This window comes from Platichthys flesus, chromosome 3 (genome assembly GCF_949316205.1).
Source record: "Platichthys flesus chromosome 3, fPlaFle2.1, whole genome shotgun sequence".
Classification (NCBI taxonomy): domain Eukaryota; kingdom Metazoa; phylum Chordata; class Actinopteri; order Pleuronectiformes; family Pleuronectidae; genus Platichthys; species Platichthys flesus.
In genome coordinates, this window is record NC_084947.1 from 16,699,776 (window position 1) to 16,721,577 (window position 21,802).

Sequence of the window (21,802 nt, forward strand, 5' to 3'; positions counted from 1 at the left end):
AGTCTGTTCCTGACAGGTTGGTCAGAAACATGCACACCAGTAGCTTTCTGGAGGTCATTTTGTTGGGCTCTGACAGCGCCGCTCATGTCCCTCCTCGCACAAAGGAGCAGATACTGGTCCTGCTGATGTCAGAACACGTTGTCTGTGATTCTGCAGCTGAATGAAAAACTAGATAAATCAACCAATTCATGTGAGTTATCATGTGGCCTTTTCATTTCTCATCTTTGGGACAGGTCCTTCTCTTAAAATTCTGACGAAAGATATATTTCCGAGGAGTCATGAATGGCTCACCAGGAGCACTGGAGCAGCGTGGACTGAGGGGAGGGGCTTAAACCTGCAACACAACGCCGCCTGCTGGTATGATGGAGAAATGACCTCAGACAGAGCAAACTAGACCAGATATCAGGTCAGGGGAAATCTGAACATTGATCTCAAATCTCAGATAAAGTTTAAATTTCTTTACTTAAGAATTATCCAAACAACGTCCGCTGTGATGACCTCTTGTGTCAGGTTAACACTTTAGGCGTTTTTGTCAAGTCTGCTTATAAAAATAAATAATAACCTTTTAATTCAAAGTGCCACTCTGTTCTCCAGGGCCACATAAATGCATTGTGTAGAACATTGATCTATTATCAAAGTGAAGATGTGTTCTACAGTAAAACCACAATATTTGTTTGTGCTGATGTGTGACATGTGCCTTCTCACATTTTAAGTCAAAATCACGCGAGGGAAAATGGTGAAACTACACTCACCGGCTCTATTCATAAACTTGACATTAAAATCTGGTTTTATCAGAAGACCAGATGTGAAAGAGTTGCTTTATGACTATCATTCCGAAGGAGGGAGTTTAGGCTGGGATGAACATAAATATCAACCTGCTTTGTTGGGATGGAGCCAAGTCACACCTCAGTCATAACAGCAGCTCTCTGTTGTCCTGTGAGCTCTGCCCCATCACAATAAGAGCAGGTTCCCATCACATCTGGAGGAAGACTCCACTACTAAACTGGATTTGTATTATCTTAATAACATGCAAGATCAAGCTTTTACACAAAAAGATCCCTCTCCATCTATAAACACATGTAAAACGAAGAGGCGCAAATATTTCCCCCCGACATCAAAAGTTCACTCACAAACTGGGTTGCTTCTCAAATATTTTATTTTCTCTATCCATGTTAGAATTACTATATTAATATTGTTATTACATATAAGTTCCTTCTGTATTGAAATACGCTGTACAAAATTAATCTAATCAAATCAAGGTTGAGATTGGTCGGGGCGACCAGTTCATAGGTCACCAGAAAAGCCAGAAATGATGGCCTACCCATGTCTTTAATAGTCGTTAGAGAAATAAGAAATACAGTTGAGAGATGATGGAAAAAAATGTTAATGGCATGTCCAGTACAAAAACAAATCATTTACAAAGTGAAAAGAAAGCACAACCCTGTTTATAAGACTAATGAGCTGTGAAACAGTGGTTTTCATATTTCATCATTGTGTGACACATGAGTTACCGATACTGATCTTTCGTCAATCTGACAAGCTGTCATGGTTTCCTCTCATTCTGCAAGTGAATAGACCTGAAGGTTTACAGTAGCACCAATTGGCTTGTTGTTTAATTGTCATTAAACAGCATTTGACAATGTTTTATTCCACAAAGTATGAAAAATATTCATGAGAAAAATGATCCATACAGTTTTTAAGTGAGTGTGTCAAAGGAGCCTTTTGTGGCATGCAGCGTGACATTTACCTGTTCAGTGGCCTAATGGAGGCGTCAGCTGGCGGACGCTTTGTTTTGCCTCACAGAATCCAACAGCAAATCAACAGACAATGGTTCCAGAAATACCATGGAGACAGAAAAAAAAAAAAACACTCTCCATGATGACGGCCTTACATTTTGAGCCGCTTACTCTCACAGCACCCGGGTTGAGCGTCCTTTAATTTTCACCTCAAATGTAGTGCTGTAAAAGCTTCTCAATAACTTAAAATACAACACTTTCATCTTTAAACAAGTTCCTGAACTGAAAATAAACCAACACCGGCTTCGTTGACCACGTTCAGTCCTGATTGGCATTAGTGGTGGAAGTTCTGGAGCAGGGCACAGGCCGGTAGCTGCTGTCAGAGTGGTTAAATGTTTTAATAATATAAAGACACAAGATCTGATTCAGGTACATAAACAAGATCTAGAATAACAACTACATACATTATTTAACTTGATAGAAATAACACTGTCAACACTGGGATTCTTAATAGATACTGTATCAAGGTCTGTGATTTCATTTTGCTGGAGGCATGGGAGTTTACCACTCTATCGTAATGACACTGATCTTACTGCAACAAAACATCAAGGTAAACTCAGAAGTAGGGAACTGTGGAAATGTTTCAAAACACAACGTGAGGAAATATCCCACTCTTTATTGGTCAATGACTTACAGCCTCTTAACTGGCGACAGACCTGCTCACTGAGCTTTGCGACATTGTACCATTCTGGGACTGAAGACAGAGGCACAGACTGAAGACGGCTAGCTGAATGACAGCTAGCGGAGCTTTGGAGATGTTTCTAAACCGGATTTTCAGAACCTAAGCTAAGCCTCTGGAATATATCACACTTAACCTTTGGCAAGACTGGCACAGCGGGGCGATACGTCAGTTTGTCGGGTACAGTTCTTCAGTGACAGCTGTGACGTGCAAATATCTTGTATAATATAAAAAAATATATAACAAATAGTAATTAAAAAAAAACAAAACATGGTGACTGCACTGTTTAGGACCCGACCTCAAAGTCGGACAGGTGACATGTATGGTTCTGGTCCAGTCCAGTTTGAATCAAGGCCATTTCTCTGAGCGTCAACAGCCTCAGAAGCCGACCAGAAGTCTCCAGCAACAACTGTGGATCACGTCCTCCTCGAAAAGGCAGCAAGAATGTGAGAGACACAAACATACTCTCACACACAACCCCCCCCCCCAACACACACACACTACAATATTGCATATACACATGGTATGTTGTCTGTGCACATGACTGCTTCCTCTTTCATTCACGCATTATAATGATGTGCAACTTTAAACATGATACAAAAAAAAAAGAAGCAAAAACAACAACGAAGAAAATAGCTAAATTATGTGTAGTTGTAAGTTCACAGCTGCAGCATGTGGAATGGACGATACGGACAGGTCCTGAGCCCGGGACCCCTGGAGCTCCGAGGGGGAGAGGGGCATGACAAGAGAAGTCAACCATCAGGAGGTCAGAACTACAAAGCCGATCAACACTTCTACCTGCGTTACTTCACGGGGATAAAAAGTTCTACTGCTTCTACTCCTTGTCCATCATCCGACCTTTCCTAGAAGCTACCAGCTTTCTTCGCTTTTCTCTTCTTCCCTCTCCGCCCTCATCTTCAGGTCCTCTACAAGTTGACAAGCTCGTGGGCGACAAACTGTTTGAGTCTCTCCAGGTACTGTCCGTAGAGCTCCACGTCGTTGTGTCCGGCCCCCTCTACCCAGAGCGGCTCCACGGGGCGCTGGCAGCGTTCATACAGCGCCAGGCCGTGGGAGAAGTCGATGACCTCGTCCTCTGTGCCATGGATCACCAGCACCGGTGACGTTACCTTGGAAATCTTGTCGATGCTTTGAATTGAGAATAGAAAGGGAACAGGGAGTTAGGTCGAGATTCATAAAAATACAGACATGGTGAGAAACAAAAAAGACGGGGACTCATTTGAGCTGTTCTTAAGATAAACACTGTTTAGATGTTGAACATTTTACATAGAAATAGAGCAGAGCTGGTTTGCTGACTGTCCACTAGAGGGAGCGATTGAAAATAAGTTGAAGGGCTGTGAGTCCTTTGAGTCAGTGTAAAGAGATTTCTGTCTTAACACACTACATATGCTAGAAAGCTATTTCTAAAGACATGGGAAGTTTTTAGAATGAAATTGTACAGTTTGACATCACACGGATCAGACTTCATGACTTGGAGACATTCTTAGCGGAACCCCTGCCCTGATACTATAATATATTTGTTTATAGAGTGGAGACAAATGGGATTTATGGTTTATGTAGTATTGCTGTTGAAAGGGGCCAAACTAAATCTCCCTCCTCCGTCTTAATCATGTTATTCCAGGGTCAATACGGTAAGTGCAGTTCACATCCGCCAACAAATGGCTGTCTTGTGTGTTTACAAATTTAGATTTGTATGTGAAGGAAAACGACTGAGAAAGTCTCCTTCTTAGGGGGATTAAAATGAATACTAACATATGCGTGTGCTTTTGGGCTTGTGTCAGAGCTGTAACATGAACCAGTTTGTGGACCAAACAAACTCACCAGGACCAACTTGTCCTTGGTTTTAGTGGGCATGACCCCCGGTATTTCACAATAGAGAATAAATCTTATTGTTTTGATAATTTTAAAACATTACCTTTCAATTTCTCTAATCATTCAAATCTGGCTTGGCACTGTTGTGCAGAAACATTTAAGCTTTACACAGACTTATGAACACAGAATATGAACACATCTAAATATATTTGTGTTTTCCCTGATTTCATAATGCAGAGTTGTCATTTGAAATGCATGCCTACACCATTTAAATTATCTGTGCGTTGTGTGACTTTCAGTCGATGTGTGGTTTGCACTCACTTTGGGAAGGCGTCGAAGCAGTAGGTCTTCTTGGTGTCGGGGAAGGCCACTCTCATGCCTGAAGTGAGTGGGGAGTGGAGGACGACTGCGGCGCTCTCATAGCGAGATGCCAGGTCCACTGAGGGCACGGTGCCAATGCTCTGGCCGTACACGATGACACTCTCTGGACGGATGCCATACCTGCGAGGAGGACAAAGAATATCAGAAAATCCGCCACCATGTGTACACAACCAGTAACCAGAGGTAAATTTAGTGTAGTGCCAGGCTGGCAGGTGTCTAATGCTGTCTTTTGCTCATTTAAAAAAAACACGGCGGGCAAAATCGAGAGGCATATTCTGTATTTCATATTACAATCATTTGTTTTTTGTTTGTTTTTTTTTTAAAGACTTATCCTAGGAAATGGAAACTCGTTCTCCAAGTAAAGTCTGATTTAAACCCATCACACAGGAACTATATTCAGTCACACTCTCTATCAGTCTTGGAATTGTGCCACGTGATGCTCCATAAGCAAACATGCACCTGTGTGCAGTTACTCATACTTATTATCGGCTGAAATGTCATGCCGTAGCGATTACTCAGCGATTATAGGGCCTCCCAAAACAAGAACACACACACAGAGATCAGTGATAGAGTCCAGGCTTTCTGCTGCTTTTCCCAGCACAGACAACCGCTGCTGAGGTCTTGTGATTCAGGAGGGCGGAGGGAGAATTAGAGAAAAACGAGCTGAGAGGGAGCAAAAAAAAAAAGAGGCTGATACTGATACTGAACTGAGGCTGAGCGAGAACCAAAAACCCAGAGAGAGAGGGGGGAGAAAAATGGAGGAGACGACATTCCACAACCGATTATGGAGAATGTGACGCAGTCTAGCAAGTGAGCAAGTCAGCTGACGACCAGAAGCCCGGGTCTGAGCACACTGCATCACTGTCTGTGCCACCGCGTAGTAAACAGCTACAACCAGTCTGACAAAATTGCTGCTCAAGTCTATTATTAAAAAATAGGACACTGACATTACACACCTATGATACACAGTGATGAGCAATGCATGAGCCCCAGAGTCTGACATCACTCTACACCGCTGAAATAGATTATTAACTTTAGGAGGGCACGTGCACAACACAACCTTCGCAAGGATCTGGAAGAATCTGCCGTATTGAAGTGCTATTGCTATAAAAGGTCAGTATACGTAACTTGAGTGCAGCCACATCCACTTCAGACACAACATGAAAATGAACACACACACACACAGTCTTGATTGTAGACAGCAGGAATATAGGATCTGTCTACCGTTGGTGGGTCAGCTGGCCTTAACCGAGTATAAATAAGGGTGTTAACACTGGCACGGCATGGGAAAGTGACTGCAGGCTGTTAACAGCAACTTTAAATCTCTAGGATGGCTGTTGTATGAATCATGTTCAAAATGTATTGCCCACCTTAATGGTGCAACATAGTCTAAAGGAGATGAAGGGCAGTAGCAGTCTTCTTCAGTTTGAACCCATACAAAAAAAAAAAAACACAGCCCTTTTCTGAGCCGGCCTGTCCGGGAACCAAATCTGTCTCAAACAACTTCCCCGCTTTGCATGTCAATGGCAGTATGCTTTTCTACCGTAGACTCCACCTTTGTCTAGTCTGGTTTGTGTGAAAGCTTTTTTCTCAGGACCCTAAAAAGGCCTCAAGGGTTTCGGAGTATGAGCCACAATCACCTGAAACAGAAAGCGTAATCACTGAAAGTAGAATTTGGAAGAGGTTCGCCGGAAGCCAACAGAAAAGATAACTGGTTTTGTAAATAACTGAGGATGTCGAGCAAACTGAGATGACTCCTGGATATTAACCTGCTAGGTACACGAGGGCCATTTTCCTTATTCACTTACTCATCACTTATAAAGGGCAGCATTTGACCGTCGATTCAATGTTGTCATCACAACCACTGCGTTGGTTGTTTACTGTAATCTTCCAGATGTATCACCTAGACCTTTATCTGCTCTTACCCTTTATAACCACGTGTTGTTAGCGTCTATCTCCTTTTTTATGCTTATCTGCTCAATGTTCGTCAACATATCAGACCACAAAGGGCTGGCCAATCTTAGGACGCAGAAACAAGGATGTCACAACACTGTTAAGTTATATCACCAATGTCAATGAAGAGAGGGTAAACTGAAAGCTATTTGACAGCTTAGTCATCGGGTCTATTGATATTAGATGGGAAACGCAGCAAGAACGTCAGAGAACCTAACTTGGCAAGGCCACCATATTCAGGCAGAGCCCTTTCCTCTGAAGTCACAGCTCAAATGTTAATTTGAACAATATGATGTACTGCTGTGATCCAGGTTCAGAAGTCATATAAACATGGAGTCTGACCAACTTTTAATTTCAGAGATCCCTCAGTGGATAGTAGAGTTAAACAACATATTTTATATCTCAAACTAGCTCAAGCTAGCCTCAACTTTTTGGTTAACTTCTTTGCTGGGAAGGAGACAGTATTCTGTTCATCAGCATTTGAGTTCCGAGGCCACCATTTAAATCTGGTCTATGGAAATGCATGGAGGAGCGTTTTACTAGAGGCCACAAATAACAATGAAAAAGGCTTGAACCTGTGATCTTCCACTTGCAACAAGCTTCCTCGACACTATCCCACCCTGCTTACTCTGTACTGTTGGATGAATTCTGTGGCTTTTTCTCACACATTCAGGAAAGGCTGTGCACAGAGGAGGACAATCACCGCTCTTATAAAGACACTATGACGGGCTCTGAGCGACCCAGCTCCACACAAGACACACACACCCCCACCGCCTGAAACGGCTATCACTGGTCTACAATTTGCTCCATTGCCTTTCAGCCTGAATGGATCTCTACTAGCCATAGCCAGCCATGCACCATGGTTACACCCCTCCCCCAGACCTTCATCAATTTAAACTCCTGACACAAATCCAATCTATTATGCATCACATCCTCCCTCGTCCCCATGTTCCGTCTCCCGCTCCCTCTTGGCTGCCCACCTCTTGCTCCCTGAAGACAAAATTATTCTCATTCCATAGCCCTCACTATGACTAATAGATATTTTAGGACATCCTGAACATATGTACAAGCATGCTTCACAGATCAGAGTACCATCTGTACTACAGCGGGGGGATCCTCCACCAACGCTATAGTGCATCTTCAAATTCATTGAATACTCGCCCTTTCAGATAACAAAACACTTACACAATATTTAATCTCCATTTATGGCTCAATGATCACACAGATTTGAGATAAAACTGAAATAAATATTCAGATGAGGACAATATGTACAAGACAGGAGGGTGACAGGACTCCAACCATCTGACATAACAGGCACATTGGCCTTTGTCGACACCCTTCGTCAGGCCAATAGTCTCCGCGTTTCAAGCAGAAGTAAACACCTAACTACATTGTGTGTTGCTATGAGAGTTTGACATATGGCGATTTGTTTGAATCAATCAGATTCCCCCCCAGGAAGGGACCGGTTTTTCCCGTTTGTCGGCCACAGAAGACCTCAGTCTGAAAGCTCATTTGAAAATTGGTTGCTAGGCTACAGCTCAATATTAGGGGAGCAGGATTGACTGCTGGCTCGCCAACACCTCCGAGGGCAATGAAGATGAAACGGTGCCTTTTTGTAGTGGAGAACACACACACACACCCAAACACAAAACAAAGGAAGTGGGCTAACTGCTTTCACCAGCTTGATCACTCTAAAGTCCATTAAGTGTTCCTTTTTCATTCCTTTCTAATATTAATACTTTGCATGATAACAGAGGCTGTGTGTGTGTGTGTGTGTGTGTGTGTGTGTGTATGTGTGTATGTATGTGTAAACCCGCTGACTCATAGAGCTGAATCACCTGACCCGTTCCCTCATGCTCAGGTGAAGGGAGTGCCTCATCCTTGGCTTAAGAAAAGAACGCAGGAGGAGAGTGTGTGTGTGTGTTGGTGTGAGCAATTGTGTGGTAAGATTGTTATAGTGACGGGTGGGCCGTGGTTGTTATGTCATATGACTGGAGTGCAGAGAAAGAAGCCTACATAAATGTGTCAACACTCAGGAGAAGCTGAACTGGCCGACAGCTGAAGTCAAAAACAGGGAAAAAGATTGAGTGACACAAAAAGAGAAGCAGAGGAAGTCAGGATCGGTTGTGTTAAAAGTGCCAAATGATCCGAGAAAGAAAAGACCCAGACACAGATCGACAAGCAGAGAGCGAGAGCCGCCCTCTTCTTCAGGCTGGTCTAACACGAGGGATGTACGAGGGCTGTGGGCAGCAGACTAATGCGAGGCAGAGATGCCTTTTGATGTGATAAACACAATTCTATTTGAATTACGTTTGGTTGGGTCAAAAGGCTGGTTTGTACCCTCTTTATCAGACAGGCAGTCAATTATGAGAATGGCACAGCTCTCAAAACAGACACTGACAGCCGAGTCAAAAAGTCACAAAATGTATGATAATATACAATAATGTACTTGTTTGTTTTAGGGCTTTTTAAGTTTACAATTCATGTACAGGTAAAAGTGGAGAAGTAGCCTATGCCAGTCCAAAAATATACCATGCCCGTTCCCCGACCCCATTTTGATTGTAGATATTAACTCTTAAGTAGCCCTGAGGTCTTGTGAAACATCCTTTCAAACTTTCATCAGTCTTTGCGCAAGATAAAACAAGTTGAAGCATCGGATTATTGTGAACCTGAAGTGCTTGTTGAGGTGATAGAATGTGGAGGGTTTGAAGCCCAAAGCACAGCGTCACTAAACAGGAAAACACACAGACAGTGAGACACTGTCATTAAGTTGTTGTTGTTGGTGGTGATTGAAGACAAGCAGAATAGGTTTAGGGACTAACATATGGTCTCATTGTAATATTCCATGTTTCAATTTAAGTGAAAAGAGTAGAACGTCCTGCACAGATGACATCACAAATATGATAATCTGGGTCTTTTCAGATACTTTATGTTTAGGTTGGTGGTAAACAAAGCAATGTCCTGCATAATTTCTCTCTGTGGCATACAGTATCCAGAAAGGAAACTCGACAAACTTCATCCACTGTCACAGAGAAACTGACTTTGGTAAGAAGAAGAAACAAAGGCTCAATAGCTTTGAATCACATCATTTTCTCATGAGTTGCTCCTGAACTCTGGCCCATAAGAGAGCTATCTAACGATTTATTAATGACTCGGAATCTGTGCTCATAGACAGCTTAATACAACATGGAGAACGCACGCCAAAGCATAGCTGTGAAAGAACAGCAAGCACCCAGACATGAAACTGATGTCAACTCGTCTTGGACTGGAAGAGCTAGAGGCAACCGGGTCCTGCAGTGCTGTGTGACTGCCAACCATGGGACCAGCTTCTTGAATATCTAGTTATTTCCTCATTCCTGTAAGCCTCTTATCCGACTTTGAAGAGGTTTCTTTCCTGATTAACCAACAGCCACATGATACAGTGTCTGATTTACTGTTAATACCTTCTCAGCAGGTTTCTTTTTTTTTATAAGTCAGCTGATTTACAGAAACAGCCTTTTACAGCTACTACTTCCCTGCAGTCTTCCTGAGGATAGACGGGGACAAGGGGCCACACCATGCAAATGGTCATCAAATCTATATCAGCTCACATAGCAAGTTGTCACTTACAGTTTTAATTCATGCCGGGAATTATTGTTAACCACATCCTGCTCCACACACATATCAGCAATAATTAAATTAAATGATATTTCAAAGTTAATTTCTGTGCTGGTCATGATAACAAGAGGAATAAAATAGAAAAATCTGTTCAAGCCGTCCGGTGCACATTATAGTAAACAGCAAACATTGGTAAAACTATGTGAAGCTTTTCTTCAAAGGAAGCAGTACCAGTGACAGAAAGGTCTCAGTAAATTACTGCATTTGATTATACCCCATACACAGTCAGAGTCTGGCCACTTTCCTGCACGCAGAATCTTTATGATCGAGGGTTTCCTGTTTAACTTGCCTGCTTCCTCATTTAAAGGTTCTTATTTACAGAAGGCCACTCAGTGAGGGATTGATAGTGTCAAGTGGAAGAGAAGTGCTGACAGGGATCTACCGCACAAGTCAGTAGCTAAGAAACAGTAACTTTAAGTTGCTGGTGGGTGTCCCAAGATTATTCATCGGCACTTAAATTCCTACAGAACCAACCACTTAATTTAGCAGAGAAAGAACACACACACACACACACACACACATCAGCATTGACACAGGAGAGCATGCCCCACTAGAAGCCTGGTTTACTCTTCTTTGTGACGGATTTACACTGCTCCGGGTGTTTTCTTCCGGCCTTTTTATTTTTCCTAAGCAAACAATCTCCCTCTCGTCTCTTAGTCATTTGTTTGTCTTGCAGCAGGAAGTATACAGAAGCGGCCTACTGGATGAACTTTTATTTGTCCCTCATCGACAAACAAAAACGGGCAAATATGATGTCAACATTATTATCACTTATTTACACTGATTAACACTGTACACTCCTCCTCCACATCCTGTTCCTGATCCAAACAGTTGTATGGCACTACCATCCGCCTTGAACGCATGTGTGTGTAAGGCTGCAACTAACAATGATAGCTAATATACAACGTAAGTTTCTTTCATTTACTGTCATTCAAAATTTGAGAAGTTGGTTGGAGCAAATGTTTACACAATTACACAGTTTCAGCTCTTTACACGTTTATGTACTGAATGTTTGTGAGACATTACAGACACTGCTACTGAACCCAAATACAGACGCTCTCTTGGCAATCCAGCACCAAAGACACAGAGTGTTATGTCTGTGGTGTTACAAAAGGACAAAAGGAGGAGATGACGAGAGACGTCGCAGGTCTTAAGTGTAGACGGAAGGAAGTGTGGGAAGTGAGGTAAGATGGATGGACTGATGGACATTGTTTACATTCAGGAACACCTTATCTCTTCTGTGAGGCCTTCACATTAGGGATTGAAGCTGAGAAAATGTATTTAAAATGGAAACAGGATCGTGAAAATAATTACACTTGTTTACGTATTGTTTTTTCTTGTGAATCTTTTTTTCAAAAATAAAGAAATAATGCAATAAAGATGTATAATTGTAGTGTAAATGTAAAAAGCTAATTCCTCTAGGCCCCCTGTACTTTATTTCATTATATTACAAAGATATGGTGTTGAATAATAGTTTCATTAGCTAAAGAAATTCACAGATACTGATCAAGGAATATACAGATACTGCCATTAGGAGTCGAATGTCGGCTGCTGACAATCAGTACACTGATAGTCTGTTCATAGACTGCAGAACACAAACATTCAGGAGAGCACCCACTCACACCTACAGATTCAGCGCCTTATAAATCGCCTACAAAAACCTCAAGTCACTGCTACTGAACTTTCTTTCCTCCACATCACCAACGATGATATTATGAATTCTGATCATCCCTCCACTTGGCTCACTCTGTAGTCTTCAAATCCTCTTATTATGTCTTTGTGTGCCTGGGATTTTTCAGGCTGGTTTGCATGGATCTTTCTTTCAATCTGTTTTGATTTCAGTGGCTCCCATTTAAACGTCAAACTCCTGCATGGCTGTCGACAATCACAGGATAAGGTTGTAAAGTTCATTGTTGATATGATTCTTTCTTGGCTGTTCACACAATGCAAAGGAAAAATCACAACAACAACTATGATCCTCCAAACTATAGGATTAAAGGTTATAATGTTTCTGCCTGCTTTTTGGGGATATGCTACTTCCCTTTCCCATTAGAGCTGGGGTTGGTAATCCTGGAAAAGCAACTGATACACCCCTTCCAATCGGCCCTCTCGTCAACTGCTAGAATGCGCATGCTCAGTGAGAGTACAGGCGGGGGCGCGCACAGAAAGAAAGTTCGGTTAGTGCCGGACAGATACGCCAGCCAATCATTTCAATTGCCCTGAATTTAGTGATTGGTTGTTTATCATTGTCCTTTGAGGGCCTCCTCCTGCTTCTTTTATTCATTTTTTTGACTACAATTTAATGATGGCTATTAGGACCTCAACAAATATTGGGATTTCAACAAATAAGACAAAAAGTGTTTCAGGAACAAGTTACCAAGTTTAAGTCATGCGATGCCTTATGTTTGTCACCATTAAGATTTATTTTACTCAAGTATAGATGCTGTTTGGTATAGAGTAGCCACATTTGTGAGGCTTAAGTCTCCAGTCCATTATAAATCAATTACAGCCTCTGTATGCTATTAAGTTACTCTAATATCAGCATTCACCACAACTAATCGATAACTCTTTTCTTCCCCTCGTGCACGGTTACCCTCATCCCCTCTTAATTCATCATCATCTCTCCTTACCTTGACCGGAGGGCCTGCCAGGCGGCGTCTACATCAGCATACAGGTTCTTCTCTGAGGGCTTCCCAGAACTGGCCCCGTAACCCGAGTAGTCGTACGAGAAGACGTTGCAGTTGATCCGCGAGCCAAGACCGATGTAGAAGCTGCTCATCTGGCCCAAATCCACTGCGTTTCCGTGGGAGAATAATAGAGTGTACTGGGCGCTGGGAGAGCAGCGGACAAACATGCAGGCAATGCGGTTCCCTCTCGAGGTGCGCGTCATGAAACACTCGATGGCGTCCTTCTCACGGGCCGAGTACTGCCAGTCGGCGCGCTCAGAGAGGTGCAGCGTCCATTTGCTGCCGCTCTCGTCGCACATGAGGCTGTAGGTGGGCTCCGGGGGCAGGAAGGCCAGCTTGGAGGCGATCTTACTGGGGCATGGTGGACAGCAGAACAGGCAGCATAGCTCACTGAGGGATAAGTGATTCATCCTCAACAAACTGTGGCAAGAGAGGGAGAGGACAGTTAAAACAGAAACAGACAAACTTCATAACTGAATTAAATCAAAAAATTAACTTCCAGACCAGAGAATGGGAAAAACAGATCTAATCTCATCAACTATATCTGGGTTGTCTCAGACAACTGTAATTTGTCACTCGATCCGCTGCAGACTGATCACAAGGAAAACACCACAAGAGCAAATTCGTGCCATACAGCTTGTGAATTATGTTCCTTCTCAGAATACAAACACCCCCAGTGGTTTACAGAATTTAGGGCTAAGGCCAGGCTGCTGTTGTCTTTAAAAAAATAGGGTTAGCCCTAATAAGACAATATAGTCTTGACCCCAATTGAGTGTTTGTACTCATTCTGCCGCGAGGCTCCAAAACCACTCAGACCGTATAGACTTAAAAGACCTTGTTGTTCCATCGAGCACCTGGACCTAAGGCTACCGCTGAGATATCCCAGGTGCTTTTTGAAATGCAGTAGCCAGCACTGGAGATATCAGCAGAGCTTGTTTTGGTGACACTGGTTGGTCAGGATAATGTGTGGAGGATGAAGGTCCTAGAAGACAGACATTACACCCTGCTATTTCAACCCTACAAATACATCAAGTAGTCTATGTGAACACGACTGTATCCCCGCAATACAACGCACTTTTTCCTCCACCCTGTCAAGTTTAATTGAGTCCACTTCATTTCAATTCCTGCCATAGACACTTGATTAGCCTGGGGTCTAGACTTGACCGATATGACACCATCAGTGACTACATTTACATGATGAAGAGCAATATTCAGTCCATTGACCTTATTCTGAATAAGATATTATTTCGATTATGGTGTTGCTAATAAAATATACCATTCAAATTCCTGTTTAAATATTACAGAGCATGCCCGACTAGGACTCAAGTCCACATATGTCCTACAGTAGTTTACACTCAAATCCAGGGTTATTGTCATCAAGCAGTGGGTAGATGATGACGTTGCAAAATGCTATGAAAACTCCAATAGGACGTTATAATGCTATTCAGACATATACTTGTCTTGTGTACATAATGCGACTTAGCTCAAAGTACTCTGCATGTATTAATTGACATTTTTGCTTATTCCGTGTATGACCTTATTCGGGTTTAGGTAATCACAAAATACCAGTGCGCCATTCAGACGATTGACTTAATCAGGTTAATACCAGAATATTGGTTTGCACGTAATTGAAATGCTCATTTGAAACCCTTCAGATTATATAATTCCAATTTATTATTATTATTAATGTTAGGAGCAGGTATCTAACAGGAAGGTAAACCCTCTCCCTAGTAGCCACCAATTTCTCAAGGATATACCTTCATGGTTTCTTTCATTTTAGCCTCCTAAAGCTTCTTTAACGAGGAGATGGAAGTGTTTCTACTGCAGGGCTTCTGCAGATTAACTCATTAAAATGAAGACTTTTAAAGACCATTGTGATATTTACGACCTACGTCAAGCATGGCGGACTCAGTATCGGACTCCCAGAATTTACTTATAATACTGGTGTGCAATGTTTGGCTTGTACCAAAAACTCAAGTTAGATCTCAGACTATGAAGCCTTGTCCATATATTTATTTGATTCTTTCTGTTGTCATGTGGATGATCGATGAAGGACCCAGACAGCTGCTGCCTTTCTCCCTCTTTCATTCATTGACCTCTGGCCACTTGGAGCTTCAGATTTAACATAGAATGTGTGGTGACCTTCATCCTCAGGATTCATCTCGCATGCTGAAATTCACTCACTCCCCCTGAGCCGATAGCTGCACATTCATGGTGTATGAAAATATTTGTGTATCACTCTCCTAATTTACATTATTTCCTCCCCAACAACCTGTGATGGGTTTGGTTTTGAATGGACGCATGTCTTCATGGTGCAGTTGAACAAGACCACTGGACTAGCAGCAGTGAGGCTCTGCAGATACACTAAACCTACATCTCACCTAACTTACACACACGTGACTCCATGTGCCAATTCGTATCAAAAAACTGGTTGGACCTGATATGATTCTGGGTGAATGCATTTCTAAGAGACCATGTTGCACAATGTGCTGTGACAACCGATAAGGAGCGTGTAACATCCAAACACACATCGGACCCCATTTGCTTCCCATATTCCCCCAAAATAGCCCATAATCCTGCGGCCATGGAGGCTTGAGCCCCGCAGCGATTTATTGTAAAATGGTGGTGAAGTAATAAGGAGATTACACTGACTCAAGGCTGCGGTTGGTGTGTGGATGTTTCATTTCCAGAGGCTACGAGGTTTTCAATGACAGGCCAATTAACCCGCGACACTAATCGAGGAAGGGTGTGTGTGTGTGTGTGTGTGTGTGTGTGTGTGTGTGTGTGTGTGTGTGTGTGTGTGTGTGTGTGTGTGTGTTTCTCCTGAACAGCGAGCGGATGACCACATTACCTGGATGGAGGCTGGACGCCGCTTTTTTTTTTCCTTTCGGTTCGGACGTGACAGTGTCGGCCGCCGTGGTAACAGACGCTCTCCTGGAACCGGGACAACTGGACTTATCTCCTCTGGACGCGGCTGTCCTCGGCCAGATGATCGCTCGTTCCTCCGCCCGGTGTTTACTGATCAGGAGCTCTGAAGGTTCGACTCCACCACAGCTGGGAGTCTCTGTTAGCTGGTAGCGGCTCCTCCTCCGGTCCGGGGCTGAAGTGTCGGTTCTCCGCTCGGCTCCCTCAATAGACGGTCCTGGGTGAAAGCGAGGCCGACTCGGGGAAAACGTTGGAGTCCGTACAAGTCTGCAACGACATGAACCACACAGAGTCAAGGTGTTAACATCCGCTCAGGAGCATCCCCGGGTCGGCTGTGGAAATCACCCTGCTGCTTGTTGTCCTGGCTTGAGGAGATAAGGGGGCGGTACTCGACGGCTACAAGAACCAATAGGAAAGAGGTCCAAGAAACAAACTGACCAATGATAAATAGGTGTGGTAGTTTATAGTTGACTCATATGTTGATTGACGTACAGAAGAACCAATAAAAGGTTACTATTGTGAAGCACCGTCCAATCAACATCGATTGAGGAGCTCCCGAACGTCCTGGTAGGTGACGTCATTGACATTTCACAAAGTGTTTGTAAATCAAATTAAAAGAATGTCTGATTCTTTAAACGTAATTCAACGAAACAAACAGAATTTTCTTGACTTATTTAGTTTTTTTGAAAAACTGGATCCGTGTTTCGGCCATGGACCGACTCCCTCGACGTTTTAAGAGGGGAGGAACCTACTCGGACTACTTCCGGGTCAGTGTGTGTTCCGGCATGGTGTTGAGGTTGTGGGATTTGTTGAAAATAACATGTGCTACTGAAAAGTGGGAAATAAAATGAGTTCTCAGAAAGGTAACGTGTCTCGTTCGCGAGCCCAGAAGCATCAGAACGCAATTGCCTACAAAAACAACAAGTACGGAGCGACTGTTCAAGTGAAGGTGGGTGAGCGATCAAGATCTTTGTTGATGAAGCGATGAGTTTTCACGACTTGTGTCAAATTAGATTTTTCAGATCGTCATTTTTATAGCTTTATCTTCATAACCGTTACCGTATTGTGTTTGTATGTATGTCTTCGTTGTAGGTGGCAAACTCAAAGATCCACGATGGCCTGTGTCTACACTGCAAAGGGGTTCTCGAGTGGAAAGTCAAGTACAACAAATACAAGTCATTGACACAGCCCCGGAAATGGTGAGAGTACCGGATCATTGCACACATGATATCAAAAAGTATCCGTATCACTTAAGTCAAATCCTGAACTGACACCCCCTCTTCATGTGGTCTTCTCTCAGTGTCAAATGCTTTCAGAAGACTGTGAAGGATGCGTACCACATCCTCTGTAAGCCCTGTTCTGTTGAGCTTGAGATCTGCTGCAAGTGTGGGAAGAAGGAGGACATTGTTGTTCCGTAAGTATTCCCGTACAAATACGTATGATCTGATGCCATTTCCCCTTCCGGATATTATAATGATCATAGCTTTATTTGTAAAGCACTTATCTAAACAAGTTACAAACTGCTTCACAAAAAATCAACAGTTGTATGTTACTAGCTTGGTATGGAAGTGGCGATTACTATCATTGTTGTGTGGCCTAGTTCAGGTTAAACCCATAGAAAAAGAAATGCATACAGAGAACGAACTATATAGAACTTCTTTTTATTATCTAGTTTTGTCATATCTGAAAAAGGACACGCATGAATACAGTTTATAGAATAATAGATCTTGCAAGCTGCAACAGTAAAGTAACATTTTAAAACAGTGCAATAACAACTTCAAAGATAAATAAATCATCCAACTAAATACAAACTGTTAAAATGCAGCTGCAATTTAGAAAAATACACATTGTCTGTATCTTTCACAGTAATAATGTTAAACACCAGTGCAACATCAACTTTAAGACTTGGCAAACTGTGCCGTGGTTTCAAATCTTCCATTAAACTGAGACATCCCACCAAATCAAAAGCAGCCAGGGGTTGGTCGTCCAGACCAGAACAATGATCTTGACACGTTTTTGCAGTTTTCTTTCTTTCTTTGGGGCTGTCTTTCTTGACAATTCAAATTAATTGTGTTGTTTGAATGCAGTTTTCAAAAGTTGCTGCTACACTGGCCAACAATACACAGCACAAATCCCTTCCACTTTGCCGTTCTAAAAATGGTTCTTGCCGGTAGCAGTGCAGCACCATTGCTGTTGTGGAGCAGAAAAGAATAGATAGGTAGATGTCCTTTATTGATTAAAAGCACCAAATTGGGAAATTAATGTCACAGCAGCATGTAAAGGGCATTGCACATTGAGCGAAGAACAAGAGAATAAATACGAGACTGCGTGCAAAATAGCAGTAGTTGTTTGCAAAGATAAAGGTATGAACATGACTGGAAAAAAAAAAAAATCTTCTTTAAAGAGGTGGTATTGGATCAGTGCCTAGATTTGTGTACCCAGCTTTTTCAGTTGCATATGAGGCATTTCTGTGGCTGGTATAGGTTTTTGAACATCTCTACTACAAATGATTAATGTCTATGATTTTATTTTGTTTTCTGGCCATACATTAATTGTTGTCATTGAAAACATCTGCTTGCTTCTATTTTTATACCAGCATTGCCTTCAGTGACTCATAGGAAACCATTCATATGAAATGCTCTCCCTTTATATATGAACTAAACAATTGTAAGAAAGGCTGCTTGGTTTGCCTTACATGTGGAGGCGAGATTAAATTACATTTTATGTTCATATATTAAATCTTTTTATTCTTCATCAAGCACATAGTAAAGTAAATTCTAGTGCAAGACTGCAGCCTGGTGGACCAAGAGATGCATTACAACTGCTTATTGACAACTTGGTTCAGCCTTTACATCATTATTTTATATATTCCTCTCTCTCTTGTAAGAGCACAAGTAACAGAATAACATTGGACACTGCCTCATTTAGATTTTCTCTTCCTGTGTAGCATAAACTCCGATCTGGACAAGGAAGAGCCAGAAGAAGGTGGTGAACAGACAGAGAAAGGAAGTGAACGAGGGAAGAAGGACATGGACAGCGATGATGATGATGACCTTGGAGACCTTGACGATGAGGATGATGAAGACTTTGACATTGACTTGAGTCGAAAAAAACCACAGAAAGGGTCCGCTGCGCTGCCAGGTGTTTCCAGAGTCCATTTTAAAGAATGAAAAACCAAGAGGTTTCCACGTGGACTTTTTATCACCAAAATAGTTTCCTAATCACAGTATAATTGTGAAGTTTGTGACCACACTCAAATTAACTAATAATGCTATTTTTTTACGTTGAGTGCCATCACCAGTGTTCGGTTAACTTTGGAGTTGTGGCTAAAAGTGCAAATGAAAAGTCAGTTAAATATTCATTTTTGTTATTGAGGTAATAAAGTCAATACCAGGCTTGTGGAATGAGTAGCCAGCTCAGCTCGAGGGCGGCTTGACCAGAGTGATAAGGAAAGGATACCACGGCCCTCTCATTCACCAGCGCTGGTTTATCATTGGTCAGATCAATCGCTGGCTATGGAGAGGATGACCTCATCCAATCTCTGTCTTCTTGAATTTCTTCCTTCCTCTTCAAAATATCACCGTAGTGATGAGTTCCCAGGATTAGCTCAGTCAGCCTTGGTCGGAGCCTGTACAGGAAATTCAATAAATTAAGTCATAATCATTATTAGGTTTGTTTATAGTTGAGCTGTGTGTGATGATCATTTACAGTGTAATTCAGTCATTTAAACAGTTTACATCCATATTATTCCATTGGAATAAATAACTTTACATTTGCTCCAATACATGTGCATTTCTCCTCCTCTTCTTCCTCTTTTTGTGTTGTTCTTTTTTTATTCCTTTTTTGAGCTCTATACGTAATCTAATCTCATTACGTTTAGCATTTTTCTAACTTAAGACGTTCAATCTTGGACTTTATCCATCACTACAAACAAGACACACTGGTTTGTTTTACTTCAGTATGTAATCACATGTAACCTTTACTTGCGCATTGAGTCTTACTGTGACAGGATTCCAGTAGGAGGGGATCACCTTAGAATTGATATTAGTCAAGTATTTTATTGTGTCTTTAACCACAAAATAAGGTAAATTCTGCCATTGGGATTCTACCTTTCCCCTCTACCATACAATTAATTAAATAGAACAACAAATATTCAGTTGACTTCCCTCACATTAACTTTGACTACTTATTCAAACCGACTTTCCTCACTGCTTCATCGTTTCAACTCTCACAATAATCAGTTTGAAAGATCACCTACAGCAGAGAGTTAATGTTAATATTTGATCAAACCTATATGGGACAAAACGGTAGTTTAGAACTCAGCCACTTTCCCACTTCCTCCCTTTGTCACAGCATGGATAACCCGTAGTGACACAGAAATGCTGTCTGGCGTGCAAGCTGCACTGTGTCATCTAAAAGTGGTGTCTTTTGTCATGTGAGGTTGACGAATTTGAGAAGACGTGATTTTCGATTATTGTAGTTCCTCATTGGGCTATTTGTAACACGAACCACAGCCGTTACTGTTTGCTGTATTAGGTTGGTGCTACTGAATTGTATTGCTGTATAATGATGTTTGAAATATTGTGTCTGCGTATAGTACCCACATTTAACAATGGTGCTTTTAAAAAAGTAAAAGCTCTTTGTGTGACTTTGGACTGTCATTTGAACTTTGAAGCAAATTTCAGTGAGCATTTTTTCGCCTGGTAGAAAAATTATACCAAATAAAGGTAATTTTAAATTTTTGATGCTGAGAAAGCTACCAGCTACCCAAAATATTTAACTTCATCAAAACAAGTTCAAATATGAGGAAAAGACACTATTCACTGCTGTTTCTCTCACTCGATACTGACTGCTAATTTATTTTCCAGTTGATTTTAAGATCTGATCCCTCACGTACAAAACTTTTCATGATAATTTCTTGTCACATATTGGACATTATACTCGTTTTTCACGCAACAAGAGTCCTTAGGCCCTCTGATGTTGACCTTTAGGGTGTTCCTGAATTCCATGTCCTGTTACATTACACGCACGCTCTCTCAACATTAACTGAAAATCAGCTGATGGCTTACATGGTTTGTTTTCTGCTTCCATATTCACAATTCATATCATTTGTCTAATTGGATCTTTTATTTTATTCTATGAAGCCCTTTATTTTAGTTTGTAAGGCCAATTTATTTTATGAATGCAAGGGGCTATATAAATGAAGTCATTATTTTGACATACTGCAATCCTTGAACTTTTAGACCACACCCTTTATCCAATTCCTAAACACACTAACCTGTTGTTGTTTCTTTAAATGGGATTCACTTTGGAGGATAGTGTTTGGTTTTATATTTTTTTTTTTCAGAAGTGAACAAAGACAAAAGAATATAACATAAATTATATGTAATAAATATCAAAGAGAAATGAGTACCTCAGTTTATAGGTATACGTTAAATCACAGTGTACAAAAACGCACATCTGTTAGCTTTAAAAAAAAAGGAAATGGACTTAGCTGTGATGTATTGTTAGACGAATTGAATATAAGTTATCATGTGCTGAATGTATTGCTTATGCAGAGTGTGACAGTCTGACATTTGTGTGCAGTCTAGCACCTCTGAGTGCCACATCATGCTTTGCAATAACCATAAATAGTCTCATTGTCTAACTGAAGTATGTTTCTTGCCGTATAAGGAAATGTACCCAAAGCAAGGAACTTGCCTGAAGAGATGTGACGGTCAAGACGTTTTTTCTTATAGTATGCAAATGTAACCCCACCTATACTTTGTAACTGAGCTTTTGAATAAATACACTGTGAAAGGGAAGTACCGTCAAAGTTGGCTGCGACCTACTCATAGGTGCGGACTTCCCTTGCAAGTAAAAACTACGTACGAGTGTATGTGTGGTGTTTGATT

At 41.7% G+C, this 21,802-nt stretch overlaps 2 protein-coding genes across 2 annotated transcripts; one reads left to right on the plus strand and one right to left on the minus strand.

Moving 5' to 3' along the window:
• Positions 1–1,138: 1,138 nt before the first annotated feature.
• Positions 1,139–16,279, minus strand: abhd17b (abhydrolase domain containing 17B, depalmitoylase). The gene is made up of 4 exons (XM_062382223.1): positions 15,835–16,279; positions 12,927–13,403; positions 4,627–4,806; positions 1,139–3,621 (listed from the first exon to the last, which is right to left on the minus strand). The coding sequence occupies exons 2-4, from the start codon at positions 13,391–13,393 to the stop codon at positions 3,402–3,404; spliced, it is 867 nt and encodes a 288-aa protein (XP_062238207.1). The 5' UTR covers positions 13,394–13,403; positions 15,835–16,279; the 3' UTR covers positions 1,139–3,401.
• A 371-nt stretch (positions 16,280–16,650) lies between these two features.
• On the plus strand, positions 16,651–19,692 carry c3h9orf85 (chromosome 3 C9orf85 homolog). Its single transcript, XM_062382224.1, has 4 exons — positions 16,651–16,857; positions 17,001–17,107; positions 17,209–17,322; positions 18,856–19,692. Exons 1-4 carry the CDS (start codon positions 16,756–16,758, stop codon positions 19,076–19,078), a joined length of 546 nt encoding a protein of 181 aa, XP_062238208.1. The 5' UTR covers positions 16,651–16,755; the 3' UTR covers positions 19,079–19,692.
• The last annotated feature ends 2,110 nt before the right edge of the window (positions 19,693–21,802 follow it).